The following is a 20,934-nucleotide window of genomic DNA, read 5'->3' as shown; positions in this document are numbered from 1 at the left end:
CTTGTGCATTATATTACATGTCTTTTGAAGCCTCTGGATAGCGAGCGTGTGAGGAAGAACAGACTTATTATTCATTGACATCCGCTCACCTTGGGTAAGTTCATGAGAAGAGAAATACTATGCGTACACGAATCTTTGCATCGGATCTTTTCAATTAATCGGTTAATTGCTCCCGTGCAGATTTTAACAAACTTTTTAAAACGCGTCTCGAGACAACTTCACGCAGGTCGTCGTTCTCGGCGCTGCTAGTTTTATTTAGCGTAAGTTTGTGTCCGGTTTGAACGGGCCTTTAGGTCTTTACTGAAATCCACAGAAGCGAGTCCCTGCAATAAGCGTGTACTGTAAATAACTTTGGATAAAACCATGTATTTGAACCATAGGCTTGCTAAATATGCAATGTTCCTCAAACCGACAGGTGGTATTTTCCACCAGCAGGTTTAAACACGAGTTTGAAGCTTTTGATTTGTGCCATTCACGAAGTGTTCATAGTAAACACCTTCATTACCACGATTATTTTTGTATGTTTTAAGTGTCACTGCACCGTTTCCTGTATGAATCAGCAGTCTAATGAAGCTTTGATTGTGTGACGAGTCACCCTCAATGAATATTATATCCGTGTCAGTCTAGCCCATGAGGAGAACATTCAATATAACATCACAGCCACGTGTTCACATGGAAATGGACTTGGAAATCATAGACACTTAAATGGAATATTCCAGGTTCAATACAAGTTCAATCGACAGCATTTGTGGCATACTGTTGATTACCACCAATAAATAAATAAATAAATAAAGTAAGCAAAAATCTTGGTTACAGAGAGACAACATTTCAGGAAAGCAGTGCACAACCACTCCCTACGATGCATTACATCATGCTGCACTATTGCTCTTCGCCACATGATGGCACTGTTGTTCATAGCAAATCTCATCTGTAGAGATTAAACGATTTCTTTTGAAAGTTGCATTCTCTATGTAATAATGTGCCAATTCTAAGCACTCTTGGTGATATGTTTGATGCATCAACCTGTCAACAGAATGATTGACTAAAATGAATAAAAATAGTGCAGTTTTATTACTTTATAAACACAGCTAAAGCACAGGATAAAATGGTTTATATCAAGTTTACCTTGGTTTCAAACAGAATCATGACTTCACATGCTGTCAGACATACAGTCAACTGTACCATTCAAGCCAGTGCAAAAATATTGAAATAAAAATGCTGTCTAAAAAAAATAAATAAAACAACCATAATAAAGAAAAACAAGAGAGTAAAGTGCATGTTTTAGGAAACAACCCCCTTGTTTTAAGTTGCTACTTGACAGACTCTGAACACAAATAGACACTCGATCACACATGCCCTCATTCACACATACAGTAGCATACATCATCAACTTTAGCTTGGACATCATTGAACAAAATTTTAATTGCTTGCAGTCTGAGACAGTTCTTCACGCCAAGAAATGTGGCATGTAAAAATTCAGTAATCGTCACATGGTGTTGTACAAAACAGTGACAGTCTTTTTCTTGTCCATTGCTTTGCGGAAACGGCGAACGGGGTGAGACTTTACATGCTGTTGCTGTTGTCGCGTGGACACAGAAATGGTGGGTTGGATGGGGGTCTGTTCATGGGGCCCAGTCCCCCCCAATTGCTGTGAACATGAGGGCAAAAGGTGGGCTGAGCCTTCAGTCCTGCTACCCTCCTTCAATTCAAGGGCGGGCTCAGGGGAGGAAGGGCTTTGAGGTAGAACCCGCTGCTTCTTGTGGGCATCGTCATGGCTGTGGGTGAGTGGAAGGGAGTGAAAGGTGGATAAGGACAAAGAGGAGGGATGATAAAGGCCTGTGGTGGCAGGGTGGAAGTCCCAGTCACTCAGGTCATGAGTAGATAGCTCTAGCCGGTCCAATTTAGCAAGGGACGCAGAGCGTTTCATGAGCGAAGGAGGGGTGAGGCCAGCCTGTCTGATGCGGGCCTCAATTTCCATGGCTCTCTGCCATGCCACATGCGCTTTGGATTCTAAGCGTTGCTCACCTTCAGTTGAATCCCACTGGCTCTGGGGCAACTGGTTCTCCTCACCCTGCCCAAGTCCTCCAGCCTCATATAAAAATGCCTGGAGCTCTCTGAGAGTCTCCTGGATCTTCTGCAAGTCCTCACTGCTACGTGCAAGCCGACCCTGGGACCTTAATGGGTCATCAACGTCCGTTTCAAGCTCGGTCACACCCTCCAGCCACAGCAGAGATGAAGAAGCTGAGCTGTGCTCCAGAGTGGGGTTCGAAGTTATCTGGTCGGCCTCTACAGAAACACTCCCTTCTAGATTCACAGAGAAGGATGGATCAGGGATTATCCCTGAATCCTCATCATCAAGAACTTTAGTGACATCTCCGTTTCCATCTGCATTCTTTATGGGCTCAGGGCAAGCTGGACCCACAGTGCCCTCTGGCTGACTGGAGTATGACTGAGGACAGTCTGAACAAGGGGATCGAAGAGGAGAGCGAGAGGAAGGGACCTCTTTACTCTGACGAAGGAGAAGTTCCAGTTGCTCAGTGGCCCGGCGCACAGAACCTGAGGGCCTGTCGGAGGGAGAATGAGAAGCTGAAGAAGTTTCCTCTTCTACCTCCTCCAGTGTTGCAGTTTGATGCAAGGTGTGTGCCAGTGGCGGACTGCAGGTGTGTGATATGGATTCCAGTTCAGTAACTATATGACGCACAGACACACTGTTGTCATGGTGAGGGTGGTGGAGCTCTGAATCGCTACTGGTCTCTGAGTGGGCGTGACACTAGGGAGGAAAAAAGGAGAAACTGATTACAAAAGGGACTATTTTATATTTTTACAACCCACATTGTTCTATTTTACTTTCATTACACAGCTCACCACATTAAAGGGTTAGTTCAACCTCAAATCACTTACTCATGCTTTTGTTCTAAATCCATATGAATTCCTTTTTTCTCATTTAACACAAGACACATATTTAGCAGAATGTCACAGGTGCTCTCTTCTATGCAACCACAGTGAATGGGGATGGTAGCACTTAACATTTCAAAGAGCTGCCCTACTTGTGGTTCTCCAAATATTACCGTCCCTCAGCTCCTGTGGTATTATAGGAGAGTGAAGGGTCCAGTGGATGCGCACTTAAGAGTCTCACAGGATTTAGTAGGTCATCCAGGCATTTCTTGCCTACCGTTTCATGAATTCTGAAGATTCAGACATACTACTCATTTTGACATACTACTTTTTGTATAATATATATCTGAAAAGTATGCGTTTTCAGTTCTGCAGAGAAAGCCATTCTATGGCTTTGGAAGTTTTGGAATATGTGGAAATTTTTTGGTCAGTTTTGTTATCTGTCTCATTCACTGTCTTTGTATGGAAAAGCAGCATCAGGGACATTCTGTTCAACATCATCTTTTGGAAGGATACAGGTTTGGAATAACACAAGGGTAAGTCATTGATGACAGTTATCATTTTTGGGTGAAGGATTCCTTTAACCTCCATAAGTGCAATTGGTTTACATGAGCAGAAAACAGCATTGCACTTGCCTACACTTCCTGTAACAAGATTTACTGTCATTTATGTTTCAGCATGCCAATTTTTTTCAGGCATGCTAAAACAGGAAATGCAATCCTACTGACTTATTTGAAGTGAAAGCCAACTCGTACCTCATCAGCTCCCTCACTGTGGTCCTCCAAGGGTGGGGTGCATCTGGAGTGAGATACACACACAGGGGCCGCTTCAGAAAACAAGTGGGGCTGACTGTCCTGGGACAAACACAGGAACTTCTCTCTGGCACTAAAGAAGTCGATGCTATCTGTGCTGAAACGGGACACATCTGTTACTCCTATATCAGCATGGTTGTTGTTATCATCACTGGAGCCAAATTCAAGCACAACAGGGGCCACTGAGGGGCCATCAGCCTCAGGCTTGCTCGGAGAGTGAAGATTCCCTTCATCTTTGCTGACAGCATCCAGACTCAGTTCTAGGCTTTGCAACATAGTGGACTTCGACACTTGATAAGAGTCATGTTGATAAGGTGTGTCTAGCGACAGCTCAACAGAGTCCGTTTTTGGCTCAAGCACATGAGATGACTGGGCGCCAAGTTCTGGAGTTGTATCCCCTTCGCTCTCATCCAGTGAAGGAGAAGGAGCGAGGATGTGAAAAGAGGGAGGAGGGTGAGGAAGAGCGACAGGCCTGGTCACTGCTACTTTCATACGAGAGTTCTTTGCAATATTCTGCTCAGGCACCACTGTTGCCGCCCGCTGCCTGGGAAGAGGCAGGAGAAAGGGGTCCTCGCATGCCAGCTCAGAGACCAGATGATTATCCTTGGACGAATCATCGGAGGTGGTGTGAGAAGGGGATTTGAGGTGAGTGTTGCCCACAATGGGTTGTGTATCGCTAAGTGTTTCTAATACAGCCATGCCCAGCATTTGCTGGATGGAGGGAGGATCATTGTTGTTGTAAGGGTCAGAGCGGTCCAGCGAACGGGGTGCTTTGCAGAGTGGCTCATGAAAGTCTGACAAATCGCTGTCTGAGTGGGATCGCCACAACTTGTTATGCCTCTGTTTGCTGGAGGAACCAATCAAGCATGCAAGAGAGACAGAAAGAGTCACAAGTGTGTTAGAAGAACAGTCAATCCAATGTAAACATTTAAGGTAAAAGTGTGTAAGTTTTGCACTACTAGCATCACCAAACTTTTCCAAATAGGTTTCCCAAACATTTCCCCCATCTGCCACTGGTCAAACTAGATAGTCCCACCCCAAACTCAAACTCATGAGACTAATTTACTATGTTGTAGGTCAGGATGCTCAAACAAACCAAACAATGTTGTGATAGCACCACAGAGCCGCAATTCAATGCAAAGACAAAATGCAGTAATTTTGTTGTCAAAATTGAGTTATGACTGAAATCGGGTCTCTAAAGAGGCCACATGACTCATGTTGGGGCTTCAACGCTCTGCTAAACGAAGCATTGAAGACAACATCACGGAGGGGAGGTTTTATGAGTTTGCAAGGCAAGAAAGTGACAGCTGTGCACAGTAAATATTGAAAACATGTATTTTGGGGGCCTGTATAGCTCTGCGAACAAAGATGTTGATTACCACCAAAGGGTGTGCTGATTTGGCAACCAATTGGCCTGATTTCTAGGCAAATTAGTCATGTGGGTTACCTTCCTCGTGGTCGCTATATGGTGGTTTTCGCTAAAGATGGGGCACGGGGTGAGCTGCGCGTGGATGGCACGGTGAATAACATGAGCATCCACCAGTAGTGCGCTCAGCAAGCTACGTGATAAAATGTGTGCAGATGCAACTAAGATTCGTCCTCCACCACCGGGACCACAAGGAATTTGACAGACTTGGGCATGCCAAATTGGGGAGAAAAAAAATGGGTAAAAAGAAAAGAAAACATGTTAGGAAGACACAAATACACTGACAATTGCTTTGATTGCAGAAAGTAATTGGTTAGGCAAAGACCAAATTTGATTTTGGCTTGACAAAGCCTCTTCTTGCCTATGAAGCTAGACCGATAGAGATAAAGACAAACTTAAAGTAGATTAAAAGCATTATGTGGATTTGTTTACATTTGAAGTTTTGACGGTTGGAGTTTGAATTAAAAAAGCATTTGGCCAATTCTTTCAATGCAAGTTCATGGGATTTTTTCTATTTTTGATCATCCAGTGTGCGAAAACCTTGTGTCTGGTCCAAAACCTAGTGAGCTTCCTTCGGAGGGAGCATTTTAAGACATCACAGGTGCACTCAAAATGCGAAGGTTGTTCCAAAAGTTAGGTATCTTAATTATGCTTAAAATTGTAATTTTGGTCAAATTTTTAGGTATCATCATATGTATCCATCCCTGGGTAGGTGATCCCAGAATGCACCGTGTTGAGCTGGAAAAATAAATCCAAGATGGCGGACAAAGTGAGAGAAATTTGTATAATATACTTATTCACTTAATACTGAAAAGTATCATTAAAAAACTGTAACTGAAAATGAATATTGTACTCAACATGCGTGTGCACTGTGCGCATTTATTATGCTCCGTGTATCACGTTGTTCCTCTGTCACCTGTATCGACATGCTTTTAGCGTGAGGAGCACTATTTGAATGATGCGTAGAGCTGCTTCAAATCGCTCTCATATGAGGCATCATTTCAGTATGGATGCTGGCATTAAAGACAGCCACCTATGTAAGCAGGAGACAGCAAGGCAGCTTACCAAGTTTTGGAACAGACCTCTTAAGTCTGAACGGAAGTCAAAAATGTTTTGTACATTTTTAAATATTTGTTGATATTTCCTCTAAAAGATGTCAATCACTTTGGACCATCACTGGAAGACAGACTTACTGCATACAAGCTAATTGTCTGGTAATCATTTGCTGACACATTGAAAGGTCATCGGCAATGGGGTCAAAGTTCAAATTTTTGTGCAGCGTTACAAGCTTGAAGGAACCTCAATGCAACTCCGGGGGCAATGCTGACACTTTCCTCGATACACTTCAATGTGTTCTGCAGCGCTGATGCGAGTCATGTGAAAGCCCCATTAGATTCTGATAACAAAAATCCACAGCTTCAAATCCAAAGTAATGAAAAAACTTTAAAGCCATATTTCTCCTGGGTAGCGCAGCAGTTTTACAGTGTTCAGGAAAATCAACATATGAATTTACTTATATTTGTCTCTGCATATCAAAATGGTACAGAAAGAATTTTAGCATCGTAAAATCACACACATCACTTTTTGCGTCAGTGAGTCACTAAGGGTGGTAACCGATCTTTCATAAAATGCACAGAGTAGCTTGGGGTGTGTGAATAGAAATAAAAACATGAAAGCAAAGTATGACAGCAAAGCTGCACAAAAAAAGGAATGTGGAGAGACAGCTACTCAGACCTAACTCTTGCATGAGAGCACAATAGCGATGAAACTACGCCATTGAATCAAAATCCAGGAGCATTTACTCAATGGAAACTTAAACCACAGTCTCTGTTGATCCTGTTTAGAGCAAAAGCATTACATGTAACCCAGTCAATGTGTGTCAGTAAGGCTATTCTTCTGGTCTTTATTCAAAAGGTAAGTGTGAGTCTTTGAGTGTGGTATGAAAACATAATTGTATAGAACATTTTGACCTATTGTGCTTTGTGTGTGTTTGCTTGTGTGTGTGTGTGTGTGTGTGTGTGTGTGGTCTGTACCTGGCTAGTAGGATACCCTGGTATTCTTCCAGTTGCTTCATGAAGGAGGGATTGGGTTTGGTGACTGAGCGACGTTCTTTCACATGGTCGAAGGCTCTTTCTAAGTCCCAGCCGTACTCCTTCATAGCATAAGCAATTACAGTGGAGGCAGAACGACTCACTCCCATCTTACAGTGCACTAGACACTTCACCCCAGCTTTTCTATAACAATAGACATTATTAAAAATAGATATTTCTGGTCCTGGATGCTGATTTGTCAATACAGCGTGACAGTTGTGTTATAATACACAACATAGTAACAGAAATGACACGAAACCCCTGTTAAATTCACTGCTGTATATATTACTGCACAGCACCTATATAGACCAATTATTAACATTAGACTACTTGTATAGTTTTAATTTTATATTTAAATTTCAATAAAAAAAAATGATCCTTAAATTACTTATAAGTTTAATTTTAATTGTAAACTTTTTATAAAAGCAATAAGACACTTGAGGCCATGCAGTATTGTGAATATAGTCACAGTTAAAATGGTTAAATAAGCTTTTTTATTCAATAAACTTATTGCTTAATTAAAACACACTTTCACAGCAGTTTTAGTAGATTTGCAAACTAAACATTAAAGATTAAGATTTCCAGGTCCAGATATGAGTTTTTGCAACTTACTTGGCTTTGGAAATGAACTTGTAGGTGTCATTCCAGTACTCCAAAAGGTTTGTGGCCTCCTCGTCATACACTCTGATGTTGTGGTACTCAAAAATCCCAGGGAAGAAATTATCAATCTCACGTGTCACATTCAGGATGTAGCGAACACTGAGGAAGTAGAGGGAGGTTAAATTAACAATGACTGCATGCAGCGGAGCGGATATATTCCTTTAAATGGAGTGGCCTGGAACAACAGAGTTGCTTACCCACTGTTCTGGAGCTCCTCAAGGTTGGAGGCATTCCACTCAGAACCCTGGAAAAACAACCAGAAAGCAAGTTACAATTAATAATCCTAAAGACAGTGGCAAATTAGTTTTCTATAGTGAGGGGCGAACTCACTTAACATTAGGGACACACCAGGGGGGCTTGGATAGCTCAGTGGTAAAGATGCTGGCTACTACCCCTGGAGTTCGTTAGTTTGAACCCCAAGGTATGCGGAGTGACTTCAGCCAGGTCTCCTAAGCAACCAAATTGGCCCGGTTGCTAGGGAGGGTAGAGTCACATGTGGTAACCTCCTCACGGTCGCTATAACGTTGTTCTCGTTCTCGGTGGGGCACGTGGTGAGTTGAGCGTGGATGCCGCAGTGGATGGCGTGAAGCCTCCACACGCCATGTCTCGGAGGCATCCACGCTCAACTCACCACGTGATAAGATTCTGTTCTGATTCTGTCAGTTGACAGTCTCAGGCGTGAAGGCAGCTGGGATTCGTCCTCCGCCACCCCGATTGAGGTGAGTCACTACGTGACCACCAGGACTTAAAAAGCGCATTGGGAATTCCAAATTGGGTGAAAAAGCGGAAAAAAATCCCCCCAAAATAAATAAAAAACAAAAAAAGATTTAGACTAGTTTTCCTCCTCATGTTACGTATAGGTTAAGTGCTTAACAACTGGCACGTCCCGTTTTTCCGCAACGAGAGAACAAACAATAATACAGTTTAATTACACGTTCTTAGGAATGCAAACCCCTCCACATATTGTGGCTATTATTATTTCTGGACTGTGCATTTGAAGTAACAGAGTTTTTACAAAGCGTGTTACTAATTAATTATAAATAAACCTTTGATTTTCATATCACCCTTTCCATGCTTATAACTGATACGCTAATGGTTTAAATTAGCTAAATTATAGGCTGACAGATATACTTAACAGTATTTCACCGCAAATCCTGCATCTTATTCACAGAACACCTGCAGTTCAACTAAACCAAGCGATATTTAAGCTGGTAAAGCTGTACCGTATGCATATTTAAATAGTTATTTTGATTCATTTCTGGCCAAAGATGCTTTCTATGCAAATGAGGCGAATCCAAGAATGTACTGAGTTCACAAACGTTTTACATGACCCAGTTAACATTGCATTATTACCACACCCAAGGAAAGCCGGTGGTAACTGAAGTTTATCAAACAAGAACGTTTGTTTAAATTTTGTAGTGATCATGGAAGCAATAATTGTAGCCAGGCAAAGATTTGGGGGATTTGAAAAACGTAAGTGTCTTTAATCATTTTTAGTGTAGTCCCGAGTGTGATAAAAAAGGGGTTGGGTGACTGACCAGGTAGACATGGTCAAAGATCACGGTGGGACTGTCCATCTGGCCCAGGATGATGATCATTTCATTATCAATAAACTCCTTGAACTCCCGCAGGTTACAGGCCATCTGCATCTCCAGCTCTGTGCGAATCTGAAAAGAAAAAAATATATAATATCGTGTAGGGTCAATCTCACGAAAACTGTCAATAAATGTCCATGTTGTATTTCAAAAAATATAATTATTTTACATTTTAAAGTACATTTGTAAAGTACTCAAGTATACATCATAATAGCTGTACTTAATTATATGCTGCTTTTAATAGTAAAAGAAAAGTGTCTAGACAGGATCATTTTCATTGCTGACGTTTTTCACATTACGGTAATAAGAGATTTTTTCATCACAGTATCAGCAATGTACATATTAATGATATAAAAATATGCTTCATTTTCTTAATGCAATATGTAATATTCCGTTTTGTTTCCTTTGATTTTGGGGAGAAATAGGACAGTGTCATGTTCTTTGATATTCACCCTACCATTTTTCAACACTAATCTGGATGGGTTTTACTAATGAGTTCTACAGAGGCAATTTGACCTGTAGAGACTTTGATTGTGTACAATTAATGTTCATACCTCTTTTGATGTGACATTCTCCAGGTCCTTCTGCATCATGATCTCTCTCAGCCGGGTCTTAATTAATCTCTCGGTGCGCTCCCTCTCTGTTGGCCTGTGCACATAAAACCCACAATCATAAATTATCTTGTTTGGACTCAATGGGTGGTGTGCCTCCATCGTATGATTCTTTGTAAGTCTGTGGAGTATTGTTTAAGTAGAACTTCACAAAATCCAGAGATCTCAGAACATATACTTTGTTTGATTTCAACAAACAATTTTATAATCAAATTCCACCCCTCTGACACAGCATGAGTAAACATTATTTTTGAAAAATGCCTATAAATGCAGGAAAATCTAATTGAAAATCAACAAATATACATGTATTTTTTTGCCATATCACCCACCCCTAAACTACGGGACAAGTGTCTCTGCCCTGATAGCAACACAATCTCTGATTGGATCCCAGGGGACTGCACAGTGTTCTTAATCACTAAAAGTAAACTTAAAACACAAGCTAATGTAGGTCAACACATTCAGCTGGTAGCTGTGTGTGTGTGAGGGAAATGTCTTCTTCAATCAGAGAGATGAAAAGACCCTCTGACTGTTTCATATTTCACTATGCGGGACAGATAAGCATGTTTAGACTTACTGACTTAATTGACCTTTCAAGAAAGGACCTGGCCACTTAGCTTTCTCAAGAAGAGACAGTGTAAAGTTACAATCCTATTATTTTGCCATGTATATCCATGCGAACCATCCAAACAAACATGCAAACCTCAAGCTATGGACACAAAGTAAGCTTGACACAAAGCGATCTACTTTAACACAAAGTCCGAACTAGGCATGAAGCATTAAAGCCTCAAGGAATAAAATGTAAACAAATGTGTGTTTTTGTCTTAACCAACTATGACAGAACATTTTGCAGATTTCAGTAGTTTCCATTTCTGCATTATTATGTTGGGTAGCCCCGCCCACCATAAAATCTCATTGGTCCAAAATCCCACTCCACATAACTGTATAGTACAGCCGTGGCCAAAAGTACTGGCAGAGACATAAATTGTGTTTCGCAAAGATTTCTGCTTCAGTTATTGTGGTGTTGATTCACATCGTTTCTAGATTATTGTGCAGGGTTGCAGCGGTATACCGGTTTCACGGTATACCACGGTTTGAGAATTGATGGTTATCATACCATGTACATTTGCTTATCTATGGTATTGAGAAAAAAAAAATGCAACCGGACGGAGAATCTCACATACGCGTGCGCATCTCCTTTCCACCTTGTCTGCCTGTCAGACTCATCAACTTGCGACACACACCGAGAAAATGTCAAGAGAGAAGCGAGGTGGTCTGACATGAGTGTATGCGTGAGTTTAAGCAGTGTTTCTCAACTGGTCTATTCGGACTGGGTCGTGGACAGCAGGGAAAGAACAGTGCCATGGTTCTCCCATTGAAAATATTTTGGCGGCCGCCCAAGTGATAGACTATTTATGACTGCCGAGGCAGATTTAATGATAATCTCGCAAACACCTAAAGCAGACATGGGCAATTTAGGGCCCTCGGGCTGGATCAGGCCCTCCACATGGTTTAAATGTGGCCCGCGGCTCATTTATCGTAAAAGCGTTTTTTTTTTTTCATTTCATATTTCAGTTAACTTGCATTGGGACCGAACGAGTCTCCACAAGCGTTTAACATGCTCAGGGTTGCCAGATAAGAGACGCAACACCACCAGTTTGAGATAAATTACTTGCTCAAATTGGAAATATTCCTCCTAATGTTATACTTATTTTGTGCAATCTGGCAACCATGCACACAAGTGCACTTTTTCTGTCTCTCGCTTTCCCCTTTGAACAAACTTAGATCTGTAGTGCAATATTCTGCTCAAGGAAAAATGTTATATGGCTACTCTGCATCCATTCTTGAGGCTGCCTGTGATGTTCGAGAAGGATTACCTGCAAAATGAGTAGCACCAGTGATTAAATTAATATAAAAGTATATCTCGGCATCATTGACATGCGAGCAAAAGCAAGCCAGAGATACACAGATACACTTCAGAAAATTGAGTACACCACTATTTCTGGGCTTAAAAGATACAAAAACGATGTGGCCCCTTTACCAACATAGTTAAAAATATTAATAATTACACACCATCACCTTTACAAATTTGTTTCAGGATTTTACATGAGTAAAAGTAACTGTTATATTTTGACAAAATGTTATAGTTTCTTATTAAATAATCTAAAAAAGGTAGAATCTATTAGACCTCATTTTATATCAACGGTGGCATTTGTAGTTAAAATTTCAAGATGTGTTTCAGCTAGTATTTATTTTTCATAAATACACACATTTATTATTATTTGGCATTACTATTATTTAAGACTAGCACACTGACCATGGTAATGAGGAGCCTTTCCTTCTGTGTAATATGTGAATAAAAATGTAATATTAGGAACAAACGGGATAATAATGGGCTCATATAAGTAAATATGCTCTTCAATTTTTTAAAAAGGGGAGAGAAAACTTCCTGTAGATTTTGTTGTTGATAACAACATAAAATAATGTCACTTGCTGCATGTCCTTGTACTGGAAAACCATGGACAAAACTATGCAACATAAAAGGAAATGCAAACCAGGATACATTAAATACAGGTTATGTTTAATCTATGGCAGGTCGACACTTGATATCCAATGTAAAATCTGTCCTGCAGCAAAACCGGTTGAGAACCTCTGAGTTAAAGCTACAGACAGGAGCAGTCTGGCCTCGCTGTCATGCACCTACAGTATATGATAACTGTTAATAATTATAGGACATTACTTCAAAAGCTCACACAGCTGATGTTATTTTTCATTTAGTAGTTAATTTAACATGTAAACTAACATGCTTTAGTTATATAACATGTTATAGTTTCATGCTATTTTTTTATCATGTTTATAATTCTGTTTATTATAATTCTGTTAGCTTTCTTATTTTTTGTATTTATTTTATTTTCAAAAGGGAGACTTTTTTTACACATACTTCAATAAAATAAATGGTTTCAAGTTTCAATTATAATAAAGTGTTAGCTCAAAAATAAATAAATAACCCTTCTATTTTCACTGATAATAGTAATTATGTAATACCATATACTGTGATACAGTAAAACAGTGATATTTTCTTAGACTGTTATCATATCATGAAAATCTCATACCGTTGCAACCCTATTGTGCAGAGTGATCAGATGCATTTTAAGTAATTGCAAAAAGCTTCATTTGCTAAAACTTCATCACAAAAACCCAAATTTCACAGTTTTTGAATGACCAGCTGACATAATTTCACTAATCATATCAGCAGCACTTGGGAAAGTGTGAACGAGTACTAGTCAGGTGAAATCACTATCATTCTGATTGGATTATAAGAGCAGACTGATTGCTATAAAAGGAGGGAAGAAGTGCTTTCAATCATTGTGTTCTTGTTCGCAATGGTTACCTCTAAAGAAAGATGTGCAGCCATCATCGCTTTGCATCAAAATGGCCTTACATGCAAGGAAATTGCTGCAAAGAATATTGCAACTGAAATAACTATTTACCAGATCATCAGGAACTTCAAGGAAAGAGGTTCAACTGCAGTGAAGAAGGCTACATGACGTCCCAGATTGTCCAGCAAGCGCCAGGTTGAAATCTCGTCTCCTTTAGATCATTACATTGAAATTTTGGATCCGTGGCCAGGCAACTCCCTGGATCTTAATCCCATAGAGAACCTGTGGTCAATCCTCAAAAGGCGAGTGGACAAGCAGAAGCCCACAAATTGTGAACAAATCAGAGCACTAATAAGGCAAGAATGGATTTGGCCAAAAGCTGATATCCAGCATGCCAGAGCGAATTGCAAAGGTTATGAAGAACAAGGGTCAACACTGTAATATTGACTCTTTGCATATATTGAATGTTTTTGCCAATAAAAGCCTTTAAAACATGAAACGCTTATCATTGTTTTCCAGTATACCATAGAAACATGTGAAAAATTAATCTACAAATATTGAAGCAGCAAACTTTGCAAAACGCAATTGGTCACTGCCAATACTTTTGGCCACGGCTGTAAACAAAACATTTTTGATTGGCTGTCCTTGTGCTGAGTGACAGTATTTTCACTTTGAGTGTGGTCCATCAAATTGCTTGTTGCTGGAGACTTGTACTACGTCTGGTCAGTTTACCAAATTCAAAAGCATTCTCAGATGGGCACCTTTCCATCAGATATGTAAAAAAGATTGGATAAAATTAAAAACATAGATTTTCCGTAAATGTGGGTAAAAACATAGATTTTCCGATGCATCACAATCTTCATTTGAACGATCTTAATATCGAATCTTAAATGCCAAGGTCGATCTTTTACTCTCGTTGAGAGCTTCACATAGAGGAAATTATTCGGATATGCAACCAAATTTTCATGCTGTGCGACTAAAATGTCTATATTTGGCAACTGGCTGGTAAATGTTCAGATTTCACTCACCAGTTATTGTGTAGTACAGTGGTGGAGCATACAGCAGCGAGACCCTTTCACTGCATGTTGTGAGTAAAAGTTGTTCCGTGAAAAGATGACATCCACGCAACCCATTTGTCATTGAATAATGTCTCTTTTAGTACAGTTTCTGTTCTATGCAGTCAGTTGTAGATCAAAAACAACAAAAGAAACATTTAATTCTAATCACGCACAGCACAGATGAGTTAAAGCCATCTGAGGGCGGAGCGTGGCTCAGTTGGTATAGCGGGTCGGCCACTAAATCGCAGGTTGGTGGTTCGAATCCCGGCCTTGGTGTCTTGCCTTGGGCAAGACACTGAACCCCAAGTTGCTCCCAATGGCAGGCTAGCGCCTAGCATGCTGTATGAATGTGTGTATGATTGGGTGAATGAGTCACAGTGTAAAGTGCAGACCATTTACCATGAGTCTCTATTGCATGCGCTTCTTTACAGAAATGCTAGTATTCTTAAAGAGAAAACGGCATTTCCAGTTCTTACCGGTTTTTAGCATGTGCTCCACAAATCAATGTTAATAAGACAAATTATGCAATAATAAATGCAAAATAATATATTAAATTATCTCCCAGTTCAAAAATCAATTAATATATGCAAGCAAAAGGGACATTTTAAAATACATCCATATGAATCAATATCAAATCAAAATCGAATTGATAGCTTGTTCAAACGGAATTCGAATCAGGAAATATTTATCAATACTCAGCTCTTTAGTGGCAACATTTGAGCTAGGGCTGTCACCTCTTGAGGAAAATATAATATCACTATTGCTCAACCCCGCTGGCCTCCTTTAGGGTCACTTGGTCCAGAGTGTCTACAAGAAGTAGATCAACGTAATTCCACCTTCCCCCCATCTCTCTGTTTTGCAAATTTTTTCTACTGTAAATCAATCCATCTCAGCATGGAGCTATATAAAGCCACCGGCAGCAGTCATGCCTTAAAGATAAAAACACAAGCACGTGGAAATGTCTCCAACTGAGAGAAACCCCCACACAAAAAAGATGAATAAATTAAAATGCTTAAAAGGCCATTTCTAAGAAACATTGCACCATCTGACCCAGTGTTTGACTGTGGTGGCCTGAGTGCGTGTCTGCATATCTTTCTTTTCCAGAAACAAGGAGTAATTTACACCTATTGACTGTAGAGGAGTAACTCAAAGTTTTCTAAACAACTATCAACTTGGCCCTAAACACAAAGCATGAGCAAAATAATAATACCCATAATTCATAAAGACACTGACTCATATGCCTATATACAAAGTGAAAAATAATTACGCGTGTATGTTACTTACACATTGGTAAAGAGCACAGGGGAGTCTGCGCGGTGCGACTGCACATCTTGCATGGCGTTCCACTCATTGATGCAGTGTTGATCAGAGGTCACACGGCTCTGATAGTAACTGACCCAGGTCAGGAAGAGACTGCCGGGGTAGTAGTTATGACATCGGGCCACATCACAAACTTTATGCAATGACTGCAAGGCAGACCTGCAAGTATACGTGATAGAAAGTACATTAGTGTCATGTATGTTTCTGTAGTTTAACAAGAAGGTTGTGGGTTTGATTTCTATGGAGCACACATGGTGCTGAATAGTGCCTGACCGATTTATCGCCCTTTCACAGATATATCGGTATCGGCATATATGGTTCCAATAGGCGCAGATATGGAAATATCTGCAATTTTCTTTTCAGAATTTTTTTTTCAGAAAACAATGCTTGAGATGATTTAGAATCGGTGTCATAACTAGTTTACAGACGTCTGTTTACAGAGCTGATGGGGGTACTGCAGACAGTGTGGAGTTAAGTGGTGTCTTCACAGTAAGTTTTTAACTAGTTTGTAAAATACATACAGGAAAGTTATTAAACAATGACCCAATCATTAAACAATTCACCCATTTCAATATAACGTTAACTCTGTCCCTGACAACCATGTGACTCATGTTTATCACATGTTTGCCATGTTAGCCAGTCATAGTTTGTCAGTGCAGTCAGTAATGTAGCAGATTGAAAGGCAAGCATCACAGCATCTTTTTGGTGGTGGATTATAACTGTTGAGTGTTGATTTCACACTACATTGTTACCTAGTTGGTGTGACCCAACTGGACCCAAATGCTGGAAAGTAAATAAACAACGTCCATCTTTTACTCACACTAATAGCTAACAAGCTAACCATGTAGCTACTTTAATACCTTGTCAGCTGAGTGGAAACTAATGTGTAAACATGTATTCAACAAACTGTTTTGTTCAGGATTCACAGATTGGTACCCCCTTCAACTGAACAATTCCAGTCGTTACAAAGTCTGGTTTTCCACCATTGAAAGTTTCCCCCAAACTAGTATAGCAGAATACGGTGCAACACTGCTGAGTTATTGTTTGTGACTGTTTTGTTATACATTAACAGCTAAATATTGCTGATGATGTTTTGATAAGCAAGAAAACTGTACTTTAGTACAATTTAGAGGTACTTGTACTTTACTTGAGCATTACCATGGCATGTTCTATTACTTTATACTTCCACTCCACTACATTTCAGAGGGAAATATTGTACTTTTTCCAATGCATTTATTTTTTTAATAGCAATAGTTACTAGTTAATTTTATACATAAAATATGTGATCAGTTAAAATGAACTTTTAAATGAATTTAAAAATACACAGGTTACATAAAATGTTCTTTCCTCCATCACCCACAGATAAAAAGTGACCGCAAACGGGCAGTTAGGTGTGGGACTACTTCTCCAAAGACGGTGATGTAGTTGTCTGCAATACCTGCAAACCAAAGATAAGCCAGGAATCTAGCAAATCCAGTCAAAGGAATACCACCAATTTGTGGTCTCACCTGAAAGTGAGAAAAGCTAAAAAATTAACTATATATCGGTCACCATATCAGTAATAGGCTCATTTCCCCCCCCTCCCCTCAAAAATCCCATATCGGTTGGGCTATAGTACTGAACATACACCTTGAATGCACTGTAAAGGGCCATTTACACAGAACGCATTGTGCATCTGTCAGCACTGGTTTTTCAATATTTTTCTATGAAAACATGCACTAGATGGACATCTTTGACCGTTGCACCATGTCTCACTTTTTTCTGCATCTCACGCAGGAGCGCAGTGTTTTTTCATATGGCATATAAAGCTAAAAATAATGTAAACTTTTAATAAATGTGTCTTGAGACAATTGGGTTACGTTCCATTTGTTGAGCTGCACTATTTGTAGCGTAATAACACTTTTGGTCTAAACAGAACGTATGTCGCTTTGGAGCAAAAAGACTGCCAAATTCATAACATAAAAAACAAAACAACACTCACCACATGGCCTGGACTGAAACTGGCTTGAAAACATGGACACTGTTAACAGTGGACACACTGAAGCCCCTATTGAGACGAGAACAACCATTTCAGTGTTAATATTCAAGTTTCAAAATGCAGAACTGATGCGTTTGTGTGTTATGCTTTACCCGTCTCCATCCAAGTGTATAAGTGTATCGCTCCACAAGGGTAAGACCAGCCCAACTGTGCAAGTGCTGCAGAAAACGCATCATCAGGTTAGGAGTACCACCTTCTACAGCAGCAAAAAGTAACCTAAAGCCAAGTGTATACTAGAAGACTGAAACTTGTCTTTTCAGGTTTACGTCTGACTCATCTGCGACATAAAACACAATATTGTAGCCAACTCTGATGCTTATCTAGTGTACACACCTGTGAGGTACACCAATACATATTTCAAAATGCTGCAAAAATGACTGCAAACCATTCCTCCTCTGTCAAGAATCACCTCTTGCATTGCTATTTGTGCGCAAGTTTGTCAGAAACAATTTTGGGATCATACCAACAGTCAGGAAGAAGAATGATCTTGTATTTGATACAACTAGACTGCAATTAGATGTGTAAATTGTGGAATCTTTAGATAAGTGCAGTGCGACAAGCTTCAGTCTTCTATTGTGCTCTTGGCTTAAAGATGAATTGGCTGTAATAAAGGCAGTACTAAAGCATTTACAATGCTGACCGGTCTGAATTGCTGAAGTCCATTCCCAACACCACACTTTCCTCTGTGTCCTGTCTACCATTGGTGGACACGATCACCATGTAGCGCGTACGCTGTGGGTACGCGCTCTCCAACCGAACAGCCTTTGAGAAAAGAGACAGAAAATATGCATCAACATTTTCCATTCTCATTTCTTAATTGTACTTTGATAAGTTCTGGAGGATGGTCGTATACCAGGCGAATGGTGTCCTCAGGGCGTAGCAAAGTGAACATGGTCTGCAAATGTTGCTGAAGGTCACCTAGAGAGGAACCAGGAGCAACCATAAACCTCTCAGATAAAGAGCCACAATCAAAACTCGGCTGTGTGACATTTGCATACTACAGCAGAGTTACTCTGAGTCAATTTCACTTCCTCTAATAAAGGACACATGTTCGTTGTCTGGTTGGTGTTTGATTAGCTTGGGTTTGTAAATCATGAACATAAATATTAAACCGGTTGGAGTTATAAAACTGTACAATATTATATTGCTTTTTTTTCTAAAACAGAAGCCCTCAATTAATTGACTAAAAGAAAGAAATGGTAAATACTTTACGACTGCATACTGCATTATATAATGACAGACTTGGGTCCCCTTATGCATTCTTGTAAGTTATTTATGCATTCTTGTAAGCAAATGGGTCTCATAATTGAATCAAAACTATATCTGCAGGCACAGCAGGATGTCTATCAACAGGCATGCAAATGCACAAATAGAATCAACCCTCGCTTACATAATCAAATGTCCTTTATTACAAAGACAGCCCTGTGTATTGCTATATGGCACAGCTCAAATCTAAATTGAAACAGTTTGACCTAGTGAATTCCAGGCAGATTCCATAACCTTACAGCATCTGACTGCTGGTTTACTGGTTGCGATATGTTTGCTTTATTGGTGGGTTTCATACCTGTGTGTTTGTCCTGCCGCTGTATGATGCGGGGTACAGCAGAAGGGGAGGAGCCATTTCCCTGTGGGAGGAAGAGGGCGGCGCCTTTGACAGTAAGAAAGTTCTCGCTGATACTGGCGGAAAGAAAAAAGAGAGAGAGACATAATGTTAATTACATATTATACATAAAGTTAAAACCCTGAATATATAAAAAAATTGTTTTGAACCAACACAGAAGAATCACCTAATGCATGGCTTGAACTATAATCTATGCAAGTACGCAAACACAAACACTTCTAACTACATGTTAAGTGTGTTCTGAAATGTCTCAAACAATTCAGAACACAACGTTTAAATGTAAAAATTACATTATTGTTGCATTGAAAGACATCGGTTGTAAAATGTCATCTTTGGTTAACAGTTTTCTTTTTCAGTCCAACTCCCATCATGGCAGAGGAATAATTTGAATAGAATCTTGCATAGCAAGTTAGTTAAAAAATTGTATGTTTATCTACCGAAACAACACATCCAATTTAATAGCACAGATATTTGGAAGTAACTATCAGCCTCTTGAGCACTAAGGTTTGCTACTGCCACAGTAATGTAAGAATGCATTGTAAGTATGTACAACGGTACTGCTAAGCATTTGCATTAGCGTTTAAGCATAGAATTTGTCTCTGGCTTTACACCATTGCTACGATTATGGGCTCAATCTCAGACCTCAAACTGACATTGTAAAATAAGCAAGGGAGCTCAGGCTGGGACATGTGTGTGTGAGAGCGAGAGATTGTTTCCAGAAATCACTATGGAGATGTTTATCAGTGTGACCGTGGCCTCTGCATGGCAATGGCTCAACAACAGATACGTGGTGTGACCTGTAACAGCTGTCATGCACATCTTCAACTTAAGAGATTACATGCCCCCCTTAGAAAAAAGTACTGCTCTGTATACTATGGCACAGGCTTTGGACTTTCCACATCAGACTCTAACTACTGAGAAATCTGCGTTATTCTGCGGAAATGAGAGCCCTTTGGTCAACATCCACTTTCAGAGTTTGGGGGAGGAAGGATAGCAGAATATGTGGGAATGTGAGAAGCCCAAGGAAGTCACACCCCTAATAAAAAACAAAAAGAAAACCAAAACATCAGGCTCGACTGAGCTCATTTCCCACATCCCAGTCACCCCCGACCCAGCTGTTTCCTCCCTCTGTCCTCTCCATTTTTCTCTGTCTATCTCACTGTCTGTCTCTTTTACAGCTGGGCCTAATATGCATGAGAGATGCCTTGCAGCAAGGAAGTCCAAAAATACATATATTCAAAATTGACTAACCGGTGGGTTGCCTGAATGACTAGTCAACTAATCGGTCTTAAAAGGTCAAAATAATAAGGCTAGTTTCAGGTACATCTGACCCCAAACAGACGTGTTTATTTAGGAGCAATCCTTCCTTTAGTGATTTTTTTTTCCAACTCTACAAACCATAGTAAAAATGCAATGCTCATGGCAGGATGC

The 20,934-nt window shown here is 40.1% G+C and overlaps 1 protein-coding gene across 4 annotated transcripts in view; it reads right to left on the bottom strand.

The window, feature by feature from the left end:
* Positions 1 to 1,067: 1,067 nt before the first annotated feature.
* ssh2a (slingshot protein phosphatase 2a) overlaps positions 1,068 to 20,934 on the bottom strand; it is a 45,929-nt gene continuing 26,062 nt past the window's right edge. For 2 of the 4 annotated variants that reach the window (XM_052106613.1, XM_052106610.1), the window contains 13 exons: positions 19,447 to 19,559; positions 18,736 to 18,800; positions 18,514 to 18,644; positions 17,975 to 18,040; positions 17,826 to 17,891; positions 15,809 to 16,003; positions 10,033 to 10,126; positions 9,422 to 9,550; positions 8,081 to 8,127; positions 7,836 to 7,982; positions 7,167 to 7,367; positions 3,651 to 4,554; positions 1,068 to 2,770 (listed from right to left, as the gene is read on the bottom strand). In XM_052106613.1, coding sequence (XP_051962573.1) covers positions 1,487 to 2,770; positions 3,651 to 4,554; positions 7,167 to 7,367; positions 7,836 to 7,982; positions 8,081 to 8,127; positions 9,422 to 9,550; positions 10,033 to 10,126; positions 15,809 to 16,003; positions 17,826 to 17,891; positions 17,975 to 18,040; positions 18,514 to 18,644; positions 18,736 to 18,800; positions 19,447 to 19,559 — 3,442 coding nt within the window. In that variant the 3' untranslated portion in view covers positions 1,068 to 1,486. The remainder of the gene's footprint in view (positions 2,771 to 3,650; positions 4,555 to 7,166; positions 7,368 to 7,835; positions 7,983 to 8,080; positions 8,128 to 9,421; positions 9,551 to 10,032; positions 10,127 to 15,808; positions 16,004 to 17,825; positions 17,892 to 17,974; positions 18,041 to 18,513; positions 18,645 to 18,735; positions 18,801 to 19,446; positions 19,560 to 20,934) is intronic. The other 2 variants (XM_052106614.1, XM_052106611.1) reach the window with 1 other exon arrangement.

This window comes from Xyrauchen texanus, chromosome 36 (assembly GCF_025860055.1).
Source record: "Xyrauchen texanus isolate HMW12.3.18 chromosome 36, RBS_HiC_50CHRs, whole genome shotgun sequence".
In the NCBI taxonomy this organism is placed as follows: Eukaryota; Metazoa; Chordata; class Actinopteri; order Cypriniformes; family Catostomidae; genus Xyrauchen; species Xyrauchen texanus.
Note: the sequence above shows the minus strand (reverse complement) of the source record. Positions and strands in the feature narration are given on the sequence as shown.